The 18174-nt window shown below is 39.4% G+C and overlaps 1 protein-coding gene across 9 annotated transcripts in view; it reads right to left on the bottom strand.

Annotated features, from left to right (window-relative positions):
- Positions 1-18174, bottom strand: part of CACNA2D1 (calcium voltage-gated channel auxiliary subunit alpha2delta 1) — an 846695-nt gene that overhangs the window by 113379 nt on the left and 715142 nt on the right. For all 9 annotated transcript variants that reach the window (XM_068276177.1, XM_068276179.1, XM_068276181.1 and 6 more), the window contains exons 15-16: positions 9896-9985; positions 4192-4260 (exon numbers count right to left, since the gene is read on the bottom strand). In XM_068276177.1, the coding sequence (XP_068132278.1) occupies positions 4192-4260; positions 9896-9985 (159 nt within the window). The remainder of the gene's footprint in view (positions 1-4191; positions 4261-9895; positions 9986-18174) is intronic.

The following is an 18174-nucleotide window of genomic DNA, read 5'->3' as shown; positions in this document are numbered from 1 at the left end:
AGACCAGTTGAGATGCCAGGCAGAAAATTGAAATAAACCCAATTGGAGTTGATTTGAATTTCCCACTGTGCAGTATTTGAATTTTCTGCAAAAATTCTAGACCAATGAACCAGTTGGAAGCCATAGCAGGAATTTCTACTATGCTGATTTTGGATTTCCTGCTCAGTGTCCAGTAGGAAAGGGACATAAAAAGATGGATAGAGAAGTGCACTACAATACAATTATAAGAACTACAGACGAAGGACAAAAGAAAAAAAAGATTCATTAGAAAACAGATAGACACCAGGTTTTAATATAGCAGCTTAAAATAAGATGTGTTAATTTCATTATCTTGTTTTCCCTTGTATTCTTTTACTTTGTAAACTTCCACAGTAAATAGGTAAGAGATGTGACCCGGTTTGACCCATATTTGACCCGGTTTGCCTGTTTACTTTGGAGATGCTGTTGGCCTTGCCCCTTCTTTAATGTATCACTAAAAATAACTTTCCCCCCAATATTATTATTTCCACTGCCTCTTGGGTACCTGAGGTGGGAAAAGGTTCTGCTTCCTTCACATTGGGACAAGGGTGCTTTTCACGGTGATGGGGATTTTCCTTTTCTCAAGTTATAACCTAATATTAAGATCCATTGGGTTTTACTCAGGGCATGGATGCCCATGCTTATGGGATTTGCCTTCCTGACCAGTCTCCGCTTCCATAGCAGATACGCAGTTTATAGGATATGGGTCTATAAGGGGGTAGCTATGCTTTTATTGATGAAAGTTTTTCAAAAAAAAAGTTTTTAAAACTTTTCTTTTTCACTTTACACATGCACTATTAAAAAAAACACAACCATAATGGATGGCTGCCTCACACTTTGATATTTGATAAATAATAAAAATAAATGATTCTTGCCCACACAGCAATTCAATGTCTAACATTGGAAATGGAAACATGGATGTATGTGCGCTCTTTCAATCTTCATTTCAACGGAGCCAAGTACAGCTACATGGGTGTAGTAATGGTTGCACGTGTCTAGCTCCTAACATAAATGTTGCTCTGAAAGTTCATGGTTTCTGCATATCGCAGCTGTTCACCTAGTGAGCAGGTGCACTCCACATCTTGCTTGGTGAATATGACTGCACTTAACCGGGAGATTGCAAATTGCAACCCCTCAGCTTAGTAAACTACCCACTTAGTGTTTACAGTGTCATGGAGATGAGCTTTATTTTAAATGTGAAAAAGACAGAAATCATTCCTGATAAATACATACGCGTACAGTATCATATATTCCGAATGAAAATGAAAATTATGTAATTAGCCTCGCAGAGTGAATGTTAATATACTTCCTATATAAATAAAGTTTATTGATTGTACTTTCCTCCTGACATCTCTTAAACATTAGTATTTTCTTTTTGTCCCATGGAACCAATAAAGAATATCTAGCGTGTGTGGCCAAGTTTATATTACATGGACTTTTGTCAGGAAGCCCAGAATGATTTTACCCTTTGGAGAACATAAAGTCTAATAAAACAAATGCTTTAATAATCATTCAAAGATTTATAATGTGGGCAGTTTAGGAGGCCCCATCAATAACTACTAGCCATCAACACAAAGATTTCCCATGCTAGATTTCAGACTATGGCACAGAAAAAAAATGACGAAAATAAAAGCGTTAACCTAACAAAAGAAAAAAAAATGTGTTTGTCCTGCTCTCCTTATTTAACCAGTTCACCCCCAAGGGTTTTTATCCTAACGGACCAGAGCAATTTTCAGTTGTCAGCGCTCCTCCCTTTTATTCCCTAATAACTTTATTACTACTTATCACAAGAAAATGATCTATACCTCGTTTTTTTCGCCACCAATTAGGCTTTCTGTGGATAGTACATTTTGCTAAGAATTTTTTTATTCTAAATGCATTTTAATGAGAAAAACAGAAAAAAAAGAAAAAAAATCATTATTTCTCAGTGTTCAGCCTTTATAGTTTTAAAATTAAACATTCTCCTGTGGATAAAACAAACACGTTTTATTTGCCCAGTGGTCCCGATAATTAAACCGTTTAGATTATGTCCCTACCACAATGTATGGCGACAGTATATTATTTTGAAATATAAGTGGTTATTTTTCTGTTTGTTCTGGCCATAATTACAAGCCCCTATGTAATAAATTAAAATTAATTTTCCCCCATAAAATATAGAATAAAAAAGCTGAGTCCCTAAGGCAACTATTTATTATTTTTTTTTAAGCTGATTTTTTTTTTTTACAAGTGTTTTTTTTGGGGGGGAGGGTTGGAAGTGTAATTTTATTAATGATGTGTATATACTTGAAAATGTATGTGATTTGTAGGTGTAATATACTTTTTGGCCACAAGATGGCGCTGGTGAACACTCATAGGACGTGTTCACTTTTTTTTTTTTTTTTTTACACACTTTATTAAACTGTTACATTTCCTGTTTATGTGAATGGACGTAGCCGCTGTTCGCGGTCATGTCCATTCACTCCAGGCACTGCGATTGGGTAGAGGACTGTTCAGTCCTCTTCCCCAATCGCCCAGCACGGGATCCCGACGGTAATGGCGGCGGTAGCGGCGGACACACGGCGGTAGCAGCGGCGGGAATGCGCGACGTATTAAAACGTCATGTTGCTGTTAATAGCGGTAAGCATGACGTTTTAATACGTTAGGATGGCGGTAAATGGTTAATCAGGAACAAACCATTGAAATACAAATGATGAGTAATATCTAAACAGAAGTACAAAAAGTTAATTTTGTATTACAATTTGATATTTGTTTCTATATTAAGCAGGGTATGCTTGCATATAAAGATTGTCACTTAATAAATTGTAGAAATAATTGCACAGAATATTTAGTAAGACCCTAAATAAGCTCCAACTGTATTGACTGCATACTTGTAAAAGATCAGGGCTTTGTTCAGCAATGAAACCGAAAGATCAGCATATCAACCACATAAAGATCATCTACAAAATAAGCAAGGAAGGTTAACAGAGTAGCACAGTAGATGGCAGTGCTCTCGCTTTGCAGTGCTAGACTGTGTTGGCTCTCACCCAAGACATTATCTGCATGGAGTTTGAGTGTTCTTTTTTTGTACTAGTTTCATTCACCATCTTATGGTGGCAATCACATTATGAGGTCATCTGAGGGACAGTTAGTGACATAACTATATACTCTGTAAAGTACTGTGAATGTCTTGAGCATTATCTAAACACATATTGATAATAAAGCCATTTTCTCATGACAGAGTAACAGCTCAATCCATCGAAAATTGAGTTTTCAGTTTGCAGTGAATCCTGGATTGTAAAATACCTATTTCTGCTGCAAGCTAAAAATCTCTCCTGGGTCTGGCTATGTTACTGACTTGGTGTTCTGCATGTTGGAGAATCAATAAAGCTATCTGGGAACTCAGATTCTGTGTCTATACATCATCTGTATGCTGATCATGGCTGGCCTCAGCATTCCTAACTATAGGTGCAACACAGACACAGCTGTCGAACCTTATATGGTGTTCTTTATTATTTGCTTGCTTGTGGGACATGTGAGCTCTTTTTTGTGGTGTAAGATTTATTATCATTTTGACTTATGTTTTAGGAGCTCTAGCAGAATAAATGCTCAGTACTTTATTAACAAATCCAAGTGGGAAGTGATATGAAGTCCCTTTATTGTCTTTTCAAGTAGCTCACATATCATACCGTCTTCACTTCACTGAACGTGCTTGTAATAAATGCTAAATACAGCACTGGTGAGTTCTTGGTAATAAAAGAGAATGTCTTTCAACTAGTGTAGATGAGCTTAGACTGCTTATGGTTATTAATGATACCTCTCTGGAGTATAGTGTTATTGGCAAGTTGTAAAGAAGAAGGGGTTTGCTGCAGCTTGAAGAGGATGTGTGCTTCATACTGAGATTGCTATTTCCTTCAAGGATAAAACATTCTTAGCAGGTATTCTGCCTGCATTTATGGAATTATGATAGTTGATCCTCATATCATTACACCCTTTCTTGTGTAATTTCAAATGATGACCATTAAGTCATTACTTATGTCAAAAAGATCCTGTGACCAAAGCACTATAAAGTATTGTCTAATTAGAATAGTGGACCAACATGGGTCAGCTGTCATCATCACAACACTGGATTTATTCTTCTTTTAGCACTCCCAAGGCCGCAATCTCAGTTACATACGTTATAATCTCGAGGCTTACCTTGATTTCTTTGCGATCTCCTGTCACATTAAAAACAGGCAAGGTACCGGTGATGACAAGTCCCAGCTCCTACAAAAATACAGCAAACAATAATTACTTAACAATTTCTTTGAACTGCAGAGAGTTTTTTTGGACCTTTATTTCTATGATCTTCAGTCAGCTGGAAATAATAATATTAATACAAAGGATAATAATAATCACAATACATTTCAAACCAAAGAGTTTCCAATCTCTGAAATTAACCCAGTATCTGATCTACCAATGACAATCTGCAAGCAAAAAGACAAAGTGCTCCTTGTGTGCATAAGTAGATAGGGGATTTCTCACCAATATATAGAGACACTCACCTTATATGCTGACAGTATCACTATTGATTGCTCAGCAGCAGATCGGGCTTTGGTGAATCAACCACTATGATAAGATGGAAGATGTCAGGATCACTATTGCCAGGTCAAAGCTTTTTTATTTTTGTCAATAAATAATTTTAAATATATTATTTGTGCAGACGTCTAAAGCTCTGCCTTGGACAGTTTAGTGAGCAGGAACTTAGCTTCCATTTGGACTCTGGAACCAATGTAACTTTCTGACTGACCTGGGAATGGTGACCCTGACATCCTACACCATATCATAGTGGTTTGCCCACCAAAGCCTCATCCAATGAGCCAATAATTCTGATGCTGTCAGCATTGATATAAGATGAGCATCTCTATCTATCTATCTATCTATCTATCTATCTATCTATCTATCTATCTATCTATATGGGGGAGAAACTCACTATCTATTTATACACACGAGGAGCTCTTTTGTCTTTTTACTTGCAGTTCATGATTTACATTCTAAAATTTATCACAGGTAGTGACATCTTTAGTCCTGTCAGGTGATGGTCAATTCGGGTGCAACCTGCATTTGGAAGCGCTGCCATTACCTCCTGTTGTACACAACAGTAAGTCTACGTGTGGCTAGCTGCATTCATCATTCATGTGTATCAGTTTGCATTCAATTTATCTAGATTAGGGTTTAGTGCATAGTTTGCATCTGATTTGTATTCAAGGTTTATATCTAAGTCTCTAGGGGGCGCTGCACACCTCTGTTGGTTTCATTTCAGTTGCAGTCTGATTAGGAGCACTGCCATTTTTTTTGCTGTTTTTTGCAAAACGTGTAGACCATTTTTGGCTAGCAGTCCCAGGTTTACACTATGTTTTAAATGTTAGTGGTTAGGTCTCTTTTGTGAGGGCAAGTCAACGTTGTGGAAGAGTCTAGTACTGAATAATCTGTGTGCAAACAGTTTTTGGAAGCGAACATCCTCCACTTGCTGTATCTGTTTTGAATGCAAGTTGTGTAATCTACCTGTGTTTTTGGCTCTGCACATCTTTGCAGCTAGTGAATTTGGGTGCAGCTTGCATTTGGAAGTGCTGCAATACCTCTTGTTGTACAATATATAGATATAGGAATGGTTTCTGATGCGGAAAGTAGGACAATTACCATAAAAGTGGGTATCCTGAATAGTTTACTGCATTCCACTATAAGTCACTACAGTGGCTATTTAATGAAGTATATCGTTTGGTACATACAGTATGCCTGGTTGTGCTACCAACCTTTTATATTATATTTTTACATAGACCCATAACATATGATTTTCACCCTAGACACAACTTATATTGCTGATAAATCAGGTTTACTTTACATAGGTGGGGCCTTCTTTATTCTATTGGTTTACAAAAAATGAATGCTTTTTAAAGTTTTTTTTACAACCTGGAAACAATATAAAATAGTACACTGATCACTGTATTTAAAAGGTAACTGCCAATGTTACTATTTTAAGAAAATTATAATCAGCATAACACCAATAATATATTTGCCAGTAAATGAACCATACTTCATTTCACTAAATAGATTATTGTAATACAAATAAAGAACAGCATAACATCCTCAAGCTTTCCAGTAAGGACATGCTCCATGAAAGGTCTGGCCAATGAACTTCAGGTCAGTTAAAGTGGAAGAGATATAACAAATTATTCCATTAAGTGGCTGTTTTCTGTGTTTTGTCCTGTGTCAGATGTGTTGAGACACATTACTGTAAGTTTACGAGGATCTGATAGATATAGCAGTTTGCCATTGACAGTAAGGTTTGCTGGAATAGAGCAGAGGAACAGCACAGCACATGCTTTCGTAATGCTTTTAAATACTAGGATTTCCGGCACATGTTTACGTTATAGGGACCAGAAACAAAGTGATAAGGAATGAGATAATGGCAGGACGGTGTCCTGCATCAGAGATATGAGCAAGCAGTAATATTTAATGAAGAGAATCAGCAGAAAGTACAGGAACTAAAGATTTGCTCTAGTTTTATAGTATCACTGTATATATTTGATGAGTACTGGATTATTATATATGGTATATGAAATATAACACCACCTTACTAAAAAATAAAATACTATATTAGGTAATCATACTGTATTTCTAAAAATGCAGGTACTCATATTTAAGTGTAAGGCCTGAAACTCACTAGCAGAGCTTTTCTGAGAAGCTTGAGATTTAAAAAGCTCTCGCTAATAAAATGCAATGGGTGTGATCCCACTTGAGGGATGGGATTTAAAAAAAAATCCCCATAGCATTACGTTAGCAAGCACTTTACAAATCGCAAGCGCTTAGAAAAGCGCTGATAGTGGGCTCTGGCCTTACAGTCCAAGAACCTGATGTTCTAAATGTTTTAAAACACATAACTCCTTTTAATCTTTTTACCTAAGGATTTTTTCTACTGTCCTTTTAACTCTTCATTTACCAACAATTGGAAAGGCATGAACAATGTTTTGATTTTAGCAGCTAATTGTGTGCCTAAATGAACACACATTGCACATAATTTAACGCAACACAAATTTAACAAGTGATTCACAAAAGCATCCCCCCTGTCTCGCATGAGTAGCTTAACGACTATCTTAAAGAGAACCCGATGCGGCATATTGAAAACCTAATAGAGACAGAGGCATGTCGTGCACAATGGCAGCACCCCCCCCCCCCCCGCGCTGTCCCCTCTTAAATGATGGCGACAATCTGCTTGCCACTAGCCTGCTTTGTTTATGTGAGGCATGTCAATCAGCCTTGTCGCATCGCCCCCTCAATAACACGCTCCCCAGCCACTCGCCGCCTCTGTTTCCTACAATAGGAAGCCAAGTCGCGACCCAGGAGTACTTCCTTTTTTTTAAATGAACTTTACCCGCATATGTATTTTATTCTCAGAGGTAAGTTAATTTACCTTCAGAACTGTTTTTAAGATTTTTATTTCTTGGGGGTGCCTTTTTCACACTGATATTACTCCCCAACTGCCAAAGGGGTTGTTTTTAATTCAGGAAATTGCTCCCTTTTCTGGAGAGCAAGGAGATCTACTTTGCTAGGTGGTTAAATTGATTATGGCCAAGCACATTACCACTGTTGCCATTCTGCAACCCAGCTTTGTGACTATCATTTTCTATTTCTTCATACAATTTAATTGTTCAGATAAACTACACAACTGCAGTCCATCATGAATGTGGCAGCCAGAATTATCCACTCCTCCCCTCCGTGAATCCCTCCACTGGCTTCCTATCCAGTCCAGAATCAGATTCAAGATATTGTGTCTGACCTACAAATCCGTCCACAAAACCTGTCCAACCTACATTTCTGATCTTACTCAGAGATGCACACCAAGCCGCTCACTCCGCTCCTCCAATGAACTTCGCCTGACCCCCGCATCACCCAGTCCCATGCACGCCTCCAGGACTTCTCAAGAGCCACTCCAACACTGTGGAACTCCCTACCCCCACCCATTAGGGCAGCCCCCTCCTTCAACACCTTCAAGAAGGCCCTCAAAACTGACCTTTTCACTCTGGCCTACCACCCCTTACAATTGTTCTAAACCCACAGATGAACTCTGGTCCCCTACCTCTCCCTCTAGATTGTAAGCCTTTGGGCAGGGTCCTCCTCCTTTTGTGTCCTACCTGATCATGCACCTCCATTACTGTAAACCCATGCTATGCATTTGAGTAAACCTAACTTGCCTAATCTCCATGCTCCCATCCAAAGACTGACTAAGCATTACGTTGTACTCATACTGTGCTGTGTGATCTGGTTTTCTTGTATTCCTGTATGGTCATATTGCTATATGTGACCCCTAAATATTTTCTGTAACCTAAATTAATGTCCAGCGCTGCGTAATATGTTGGCGCTTTATAAATACAATAAATAATAATAATAATAATAATAATAATAAAGGGCTCCCAATCTCTTCTGTTTGTTTTTTCCTCTATGGAAGATCTGCGGGTATTCCATCAATTATAAAGGTTTTCATTAACTACACTTTAATTCATGAGTCACTAACTTTGAACTCACACAAAATAATTTGACTTAAAATTAGAAGAAAACTTCCATATAAATTAACAAATATGTAAGAAAGCATGCATAAATTATCTTACTCGGTATAACCAAATGAATCATGACAGCTTGTCAGCTGTCCCTTATGAAAGACTTAAGGACTAACTTAATACCTGCATGAAGCAGGTGAACTGATAATGCACAGGCAAGCTTTGTTTTTATGTAGAAAAACACAGCTTAGCCCAGACTTGCTTATTTTTCTTGTTCATAGCGGTTGAATTAAATAAAAAAAAAATGGTGTATGGGGATCAGAGAAATACCAGAGATACGCAGATATGCAAGGACAAACAGGTTGGGAAAAATATGTTTTTTATGGTCACGATTATTGTATGGTCTGTACATTAATAATTTCATAAGATTATCCTTTAAAACAAACAAAGACTGCAATGCATTAACATATGTGTGTAACATGCAAAGTAAAATTCTCATAGTTTCAATTGGACAGTTTTATCGTTTTCTAAAAGAGCGTATGTATGAAAGCACTGCATGTGGAAATGGACCTGAAATAGCAGTAATAGAATATTGGTAATTTAGCCAATTATCCACTATAGTAGTATATCAGTAATTTTACAGATATTTTACTTTGTCCTAACCAAACCTTATTCTCACCCAGAACATTCCCTCTTAATGCCTAACACTAACCGATAACCACAGGAGATGCCTAATACTAAAACTCCCCTGGCAGCTAAGCTTGAACCCCCTACCCCTAACCCTTAAGCTTCCTTCCACGCCTAACCCTTAAACCCCCAAAAACACCTATCCCTTAAGATCCCCCCCCCCCCAATGTCGCCATAGGCACCCATTAAAAATGGCTATCAATGTAAATTTGGGGATAGGACTCCCCCAATAAAATATTGGGTGCTGGGGCCACCTGCAGTGCAAACTGTGGCTATAATTAGTGGGCGTTCCACTAAGCAACTTTTTCAATTAAAATTAACTGAAGAGGCTGCTTATAATAGTATAGTTAAGGCACCCTATAATAACATGCATACATAAGTGAGTCACTTGTTTTAGGATGATGACAGATACCTCTACTCTGCCTACATAATCAGACACACTAACATGTCTGTATTTCATAATATTAGGATTATTCTGGTCTGCTACAAATTTCACACAAAATAATGAATGTCTTAGATTTTAGTCCTTTGAACTTCATCTTCCTTCTGAAAGAAATAACAGGCTTGTAATATATGGTACAGCATGTTCATTTCCTTTGCATATGGCCTGGTGCTAAGCCATGTTGCATTCTTGATCCATACATCAGTTTTATGTATATTTGTGCAAAATGTTCTCTTACCAGAGCATCCAAATAAACATTAGTCCATTGCACTTTTTTTGCCTTGTCTCTGGCCAAAACCATTGGTCTTCCAAGGACATCTAAATATTCCTGTCAATGAAAGAAGTTGTAATATAAACAAAGATTGAATTATTGAAGTCAAATAAGTAACTTTGTTTGGTTTTATATTTTACATATAGTGCATTCAATCAAGATACTACATTTCCAAATGCTAGTTATTAAAATTCCTGAAAAAAAAGAAACAAAAACAGTGGTCGCCCTAGCCAAATTTGCAAAAGCACTAAAATACAGTTTATGCACCTTGTAAGTATATCCCCTGTGTGTATCTGCTACTCTTTATGTATACTCTTTGAAGCATTCATTATAGAGCTAAAACTGCAAAAACAGAGAAATCCTTATCAGGGTGATGAAGCATAACATATTGTATATTAACTGTAAGATCACAAAGACATGGTTCAACCCCTCTAATGTTTCTAGCATATTTAATGTTTGTCACATTAACCTCCCTAGCGGAAATGGTCGACCCTGACACATCCTGCTAAAACTTGCTGAAATCGGTATTGACGAGTCAGGCTCATCCATGCTGCCAGGGAGATTTCTAGCTGCTCTGCCCCTCCAGCTCCACTTTTTTTTTTGCTTCTGTGGGCTTCGCTACTAGGACTGATGGCTGGGGACACAGTGTGCCAACCTGCATCTATCAGTCCCAGGGAAGCCCACAGAGCCGACGGGGCAGAGCAGTTACTAGCAGTGGGCCAGTCTGCCATCCCCCTCCGTCATGATCCTCCCTCCCTCCTGTAACTAGCGGCGGCATTCCTTATCCCCCCTCCGATCATCCATCCCTTCCTCCCGATTCTCCCCTTCCTCCTGAGCCCCTGGCAGCGCTGCAAGTAGAGAATGGGGAGTTTTACTCACCGGGGCTCTCTCCAGCAATGATGGCAGATTCTCCTCCGCATCCAGCCCTGAGTTACTTTTCACAGTAAGGAGGATGCGGCTTGATGACATGAATGCGGCAGCAGTATCCCGGAGCTGGATGCAGAGGATAATCTGTGATCTTCACGGGAGAGAGCCTCGGTGATTAAAACTCCCATTTCTCTACTCACAACAAGGCAGGGGTAAATTGGGGGGGGGGGGGGTTCATCGGGAGGGAGAGGGGGATGATCAAAGGGGGATCAGGAATCCGCAGCTAGTAACAGGAGGGGGGGGGGAGAGAGCCCCTATAGCTGCCTAAACTATACTGTGGACACATTCCTGGCTAACTTATATTACAGCCTCTATAGCTGCCTAACTATACTGGGGACACATTCCTGGCTAACTTATAATGCTGCACCTATGGCTGCCTAACTATTCTGGGGACACATTCCTGGCTAACTTATACTGCTGCTCCTATAGCTGTCTAACCATACTGGGGAGACATTCCTGGCTAACTTACACTGCAGCCCCTATAGCTGTCCAACTATACTGGGGACACTTATTCCTGGCTAACTTATACTGCAGCACCTATAGCTGCCTAACTATACTGGGTACACGTATTCCTGGCTAACCTATACTGCAGCACCTACAGCTAACTATACTAGTACAACACTTATTCCTGGCAAATCTATACTGTTGAACCTATAGCTGGCTATTTATACTGGGGACATTTATACCTGGCTACCTATACTGCGGCACCTATACCTGGCTAATCTATACTCACCATTGGTGTGCTGATCCCTCGTCGTGTATCTTTGATAGCTTCCCCAGTGTCTATTTCCATGTCCCTCATCGGATTTGCTTCTCCCTTGGCGATTACATGTTCTCTAGTGATTGCTGTTGATGACACCAGGGCCACGCAGCGTCATCAACATCTGGTGGCAAACTATTTTTTTTATTGAATTCAATATTAAAACAAAATGCATTACAAAAAAAAATGCTTCAAAATTATTTGAAATTAATTGAACCTCTTTTTGTACAGATATCCTGGGGAAATTAAACGCCAGGGAGGTTAATATTGTCTCACACATATACATTAAAGGTTACCTGAATTGAGAGGGATATGGAGGCTGCCATATTTATTTTGTTTTAAACAATACCAGTTGCCTGGCAGTCTTGCGGTCTTGCTCTACCTTTATAAATGTTTGCCTTTATATTTGTATTACATCATATCCTTCAGTAGCCCTGGGGTAAACACACCCAATGCTGAAAACCTAGGGTCTAGATCTTCTCATTTGAGTCTCAAAGATGTTCATATGCACCAGCATATCTAAGCACTTGTGTTCTAAAGTTTACCAAGTAACCAATAACGTGTAATAGAGTGTGGGATTATCAAGAGGAGTATAATCAAAGTAGATGAGTTAGCATGACATAAGGATAAGAAGAGGTATAGTGGATGTATTTTTCTCCTGTGCATTATCTCGGTTGGTAGGCCTACATTACTGTTTTCTTCAGGCCATATATATATTGCAATATATACAGTTTAGTCATTAATTGATTAATGTTTACCATTAAGGAAACAATAAGTGTTTTATCAGAAAGTATCACATTAGTAATTCCATCACGAAAAAGTTGCGTAAGCTCTTGGAGTCTTCCTAGTATCAAAGTGTTTATATTACTGCAGCTGCTCACAATTAACGTACCAAGTAGAACTTTAGGTCAAGATGGGCAGCTGTGTTTAAAATATAAGACAACGTTATTTATACTCATAGACAAAGTCACATAGCCTATATTATATTGAACACACATGTGCACCTATCACTGCTTGTTAAAAATGCTGGCTGTGCAGTTATGGAAAGAAAAATCCCCAGTTTTAAATATTATAGAATATATACAGTATACAGTACACATGCTATTATTTGTTGCATTCACTGGTGATACAGGTGGAACCGTCGTAATCATGTAGGTCTGAATATTGTATACATTTATGGGGATTTTGCGTTTACCTATTACACACACAGCAGCATGGTTACACACACAGCAGCAAATATGCACACATACTAGCTATTTGACAGATGTCAGTGTATGCATTAGTCAGTGACAACATAGCACGAGACCAAGACTGCAGTTAATTTGATATATTTCTATGTTTTCAATAAACCTTACAACATATATTTATGTAATGATATGGGATGAATTGTGTTGATGGATAATAGATGTGTATATATATATATATATATATATATATATATATATATATATATATATATATATATATATATATATCTACTGGGAAACCCAGGTTCTCTGTAGGGCTTAATGGTGTCATTAAGCGCAAGCTTAATGACACCAACACCCACTAAATACTGCACCGCGCGGTAGTGCAGCGCATCGTGCGCTCCTAAATAACGCATGCTCCCTTTAATTTACGTCCACTCCTAATGCCAGATGTGATTGGCCCAAAATGCTGCCTGCCATGCAGCTTATACCACCTAGGGGCTTTCTGTAAGCCCGTCTGAACAGTCTTTGCTGCCAATAGCAGGGCTGCACTAGCATACTGGCTGTTCTGGATTGGGCAATGGTCTTGTCACTTGTATGCACACAGGACCATTGCCCAATCCAGCCACTCCCTAGTAGTGGCTTGTGCTGATGACGCAATCTGTGATCCCCGCGGGCACCATGGCAAGCAAGAAAATGTTCAAAATAATTTTGATAGCTCTTTTTCACCAACTTTTGGGTTCTTTCTCAATTGTAAAATGCTGAAATGTTAATTTACAGAGAAGATGAAAATTATCTCCTAGGAGAAAACTTGGGAGACAAAGTTAGTTAAGAACAGTAGTCAGCCATTTAGTGGTCAAATAGAATAAAACATTTCAGCAGATATTTGAGTAGCCAATGCATAGAATAGAGAATCAATTCAATTCTCATCTGATTCTTTATTCTATGCCTATAGTTCTATTGACTACTCAAATATCTGCTGAAATGCTGAACGGCTGACTACCGTATTTAGAGCTGAGATGTAAGAGCTGTTCACTACTTGAAAAACAACACAGCCCATATGCAACTAGCTTTTTCTACCGAGTTTTCTCCTAGGAGATCATTTTCATCTTCTCTTTAAAATAACTTTTCAGTATTTTTAAAACTGAGAAAGTACCCAAAAGTTGGTGAAAAACAACTACCAAATTATTTTGACCATTTTCTTGCTTGCTGGTGGTTTAAAAGGCAATTTATGACAAGGGCCCATAGTAGACGAGTAGTTACAGGCAGCACCCAACCATCTAGATGCGACGTGCTATTGGTCGTTGTCCATCTGTCTCCAGGAATAGCAAGCAGAAACTCCAAGAGAAGAGACCCAGCACCGTCTTCAAGTGTATTATAAGCTCTTTTATTTATTTAAAGCATCAAAAAGACAAAAAGGGCAAGTCTGTGCGAGGTTTCAAGAGGCGACTCCTCTCTTTCTCAAGCTGACAAGCCCTCTGAATACATGAAACACAATCAGCCTTGAATAGTCCTTGCTCCTCTAGGGAGCCAATCAGAATGGTCTGGACGCCCTGTCATCAATCAATTAGTCTAAGTTCCTGCTTGTAGGCCCTCCCATCTGGAGGAACTACATCTATTTATACACTCCATTTATAATACTGAATGAAAGACCTCGATTGAGTACCCTGATCTGAATATCATCCAAGACATATGAAGAAATATTAATGACTAAGGATTCTTGCGTTCTCTGAGTGTCATTGGAGAGCCTGAGGGTTCGACGCATTTCTTTGTGCTTTTTGGCAATCTGATATTTTCTCCCACCTCTCCTGATGGGGGGGATCTGGAGGGATTAAAAGACCATGCTCCAGACAGATCGATCGAATTCCTCTTGTTACTACCTTTTCAACCAATTCCAAACAGATTGAGAAAATTGTTAGAAAACATTGGCCTTTATTAAAACAAGGCTTTCCACAGGTTAGGGAATTTCAGGAATATCCACTTATGTCATATAGACGGGCTCCTACAGTTGGTGACACTTTGGTGAGGGCAGATATTGGCTCTCGGACTGCTAATTTGACTACTACAAGAAAAGGGACTTTTCCCTGTTTATCGTGCCATATGTGTAATTCCATTGTTAAAGGAGATACTTTTACACACCCTACTACAGGGAAACATTTTTCAATCAATGGTTATTACACATGTGACTCTGCATATGTTGTATATCTTCTTCGTTGCCCCTGCGGATTGATTTATGTGGGGATGACCACACAGATACTTAAAATGCGCATCTCCGCGCATAAGTCAGCTATCCGCTCGGGCACATCTGAACAAGCGGTTGCTAGCCATTTTTCTGCCTGTCGCCATAATGTTAGCCAGTTGAGGGTCCAGGTGATTATTTTTTATTCTTTGGTTATGTTGATTTGTTGGCTCTCCTGGACTGGCCGCCGCTGATATGTGGCCGCCGGTCCGGGCAGGCCTTCAAAATATCTTTTTGATTGTTTGCCTGTTTCTTTCCCGACTGGCCGCCAGGGATGGACGCCAGTCGGGACAGAATTGGTAATTTTTGTTCTCGCCAGCCCAGACTGGCCGCCGCAATTGAGGCGGATGCCAGTCTGGGAGGGTGAGATATGATTATTGTCCTTGTTGCGATGTTCAGTGTCTGGCCGCCGTTGTGGGTGGCCGCCAGACACCTAGCGTTAGTTTTGTCATTTGCTTTTTTCATTTTTTCAGATTTCTCTTATTATATTGTTGACACTCATTTCCATTAGGGTTAGGAGCATGTACACTTTTTAATCTGACAGTATAAGTTTAATGCGTAACCGGTATAGGCGATTGGATTGAAACGTCTATGGTTTAGACGATTTTTGCTTCCGGGTTTGTACGCATACACATTGACTTTAACCATATGCGGATCTCCAATGCGGATTTCCGCGTGGTAATTGAATTGGAACGTGGTTTTACGCGTACGCTTTTACGCATACGCATTGATTTTAACCACATGCGGGTTTTCAATGCGGATTTCCGCGTGACGGTTGAATGACGTTTTTTCTATTTAGAACATGCTCTACACTCATTGGTCGGCCCTCCAGTGGCCATTTTAAAATGATTGGAGTGTATAAATAGATGTAGTTCCCCATCAGGTCCTCCACCAGATGGGAGGGCCTACAAGCAGGAACTTAGCCTAAGTGGTTGATGACAGGGCGTCCAGACCATTCTGATTGGCTCCCTAGAGGAGCAAGGACTATTTAAGGCTGATTGTGTTTCATGTATTCAGAGGGCTTGTCAGCTTGAGAAAGACAGGAGTCGCCTCTCGAAACGTCGCACAGACTTGCCCTTTTTGTCTTTTTGATGCTTTAAATAAATAAAAGAGCTTATAATACACTTCAAGACGGTGCTGGGTCTCTTCTCTTGGAGTTTTGACAAGGGCCCATATGCAACTAACTTCCCCCCCCCCCCCCCTCCGTTTTCTCAAAGGTAATCATTTTCCATCTTCTCTTTAAGTCAAATAATTTTTTTTGCTTTTGAAAGGAGGAAAGTCCGTGCTTATCTGAAAATGTCTGTATTATTGGACGTATCCAAAAATGTAAATGACCACAGGCATCTCTTAGCTAACCTGTTTCTGACAGAGATTAGTCTTTAATTATAGCTACTTTTTTGCTCTTATTGTATGTACTGTAGATAAACTTAAAGAGAGTCTTAAAAATAAATTGCCACTTTTTATGTTACATTTATGTTCAGCGGTTTCACCCTAACTAAAACGCCGCTTCCCGCAGCAGATAGCTACATTTAAACCCCCCCAAATGAGGGGATTGCTTCCTCATAGAGGCAGAGCTTTGGGCTGCAGCTCTGCCTCCATGCGTGTCAATCCCCGCTAATCGCTGCCTCTCCCCGCTCCTTTGACGTGAATGGAAGCAGAACTGCAGCTCAAAGCTCTGCCTCCCCGGGCAGCAAAATCCACGGCCAACACAGTCGTGGATTTTTGCCCTAAGATTTGGGGGTTTTAAATGTAGCAATCTGCCATGGGGATGCAGCGTTTTAGTTAGGGCGAAGCTGAACATAAATGATACATAAAAAGTGGCATTTTATGAGACTTCAGAGTCTCTTTAAGTCAAACATCTGATCTGCATGCTAGTTCAGGGTCTATGACTTAAAAAAAATAGATGCAGAGGATCAGCAGGACAGTCTCAATATCCCTCTCAGGTCAGTTGTCCTTTTAGTATAATTTAATTTCAAGTAATACTGCAAAACAAAATATATATATGCTTTTAAGTGTAGTCTAAATACCGGGCATGTTTAGTTTTACTAGGTAAAACATACTAACCTATGCATACACATTTCTAGCCATCTACAGTTCATTACTTTATTTTGAAATATTACAATATTTATACAATGCTTATTCTGCAATATTTTATTTGTTTTCTATAACTAACAACTCCAGTAATACTGACAGGATTAATAGGATACTTCCTGACCTGTAAAGAAATGCTTATGCCTGTTGGATAAAGCTTAGGCAAAGCACATGTCAGTAAGGCAGCTGCTGCGATACAGGAATTTCTCTTTAAAGTACTGTTTTGGGCAGTTATTTCTATACATTCTGTAATGAATACATCACTCAGGGCTGAAAAAGATGTTGACATAAAATATAAGTTTACTTTATCAGTATTAAGTTTCCTACTGAGTGCCCTGAGAGCCTCAGTACAGAATAGACAATAAACTAGCAGTGTATTTCAGGATCAAGTAGGCGTTTCTTCCTCTCATCCATCAAGACAAAGTGCAGACAGTGCATAACCGAGCTGTGACTTCAGAGCTCCCGCTTGTCATGTGAGGAACTAAGGAGGCACACGGCTGTGCACATTCACATATTCTGTATTAGACAACTGTACACATGTTTTGGGTTTCATATATCCTTAACGGGTTTAGCTCATTCTACATGTGCACCTGTTCGGTAAGGTGGTACATCACAGCAAATAAGTGTGCATTAACACTGGTATACATTTTTGCTGACAATACTTCAAGTAGTTGAAAGAATAATGTTGTTGTATGGTTAAATTAGTGTTGGGTGTTTAAAATCAGCATATCAAATTTGAAACACCACACGTCAGCACCATTATAGTACAAGCAGACAGGGTCAAGGGGAGTTCACTTACCTGTGCTTCATGCAATTCCATTGCTTCCTCCTTCCAGGAATCAATTCCTACCAAACACTGATTTGTACTATTGACAATCGATTGAACTGCAGCATTGCAGTCTTTAATGGGGGGGGGGGGCTGCATTTCTCTGCTTCCTCCCCCAGGGTGCAGTTGCACCGCAAATTTGTCAATCAGTGTGTTTGGTACCTTGTTAGTGCTGCTCCCCTTTCGTGGGGGCATAAGGAGGCCTATTCACCGTGC

Source organism: Hyperolius riggenbachi, chromosome 3, assembly GCF_040937935.1.
Source record: "Hyperolius riggenbachi isolate aHypRig1 chromosome 3, aHypRig1.pri, whole genome shotgun sequence".
NCBI lineage: Eukaryota > Metazoa > Chordata > Amphibia > Anura > Hyperoliidae > Hyperolius > Hyperolius riggenbachi.
Note: the sequence above shows the minus strand (reverse complement) of the source record. Positions and strands in the feature narration are given on the sequence as shown.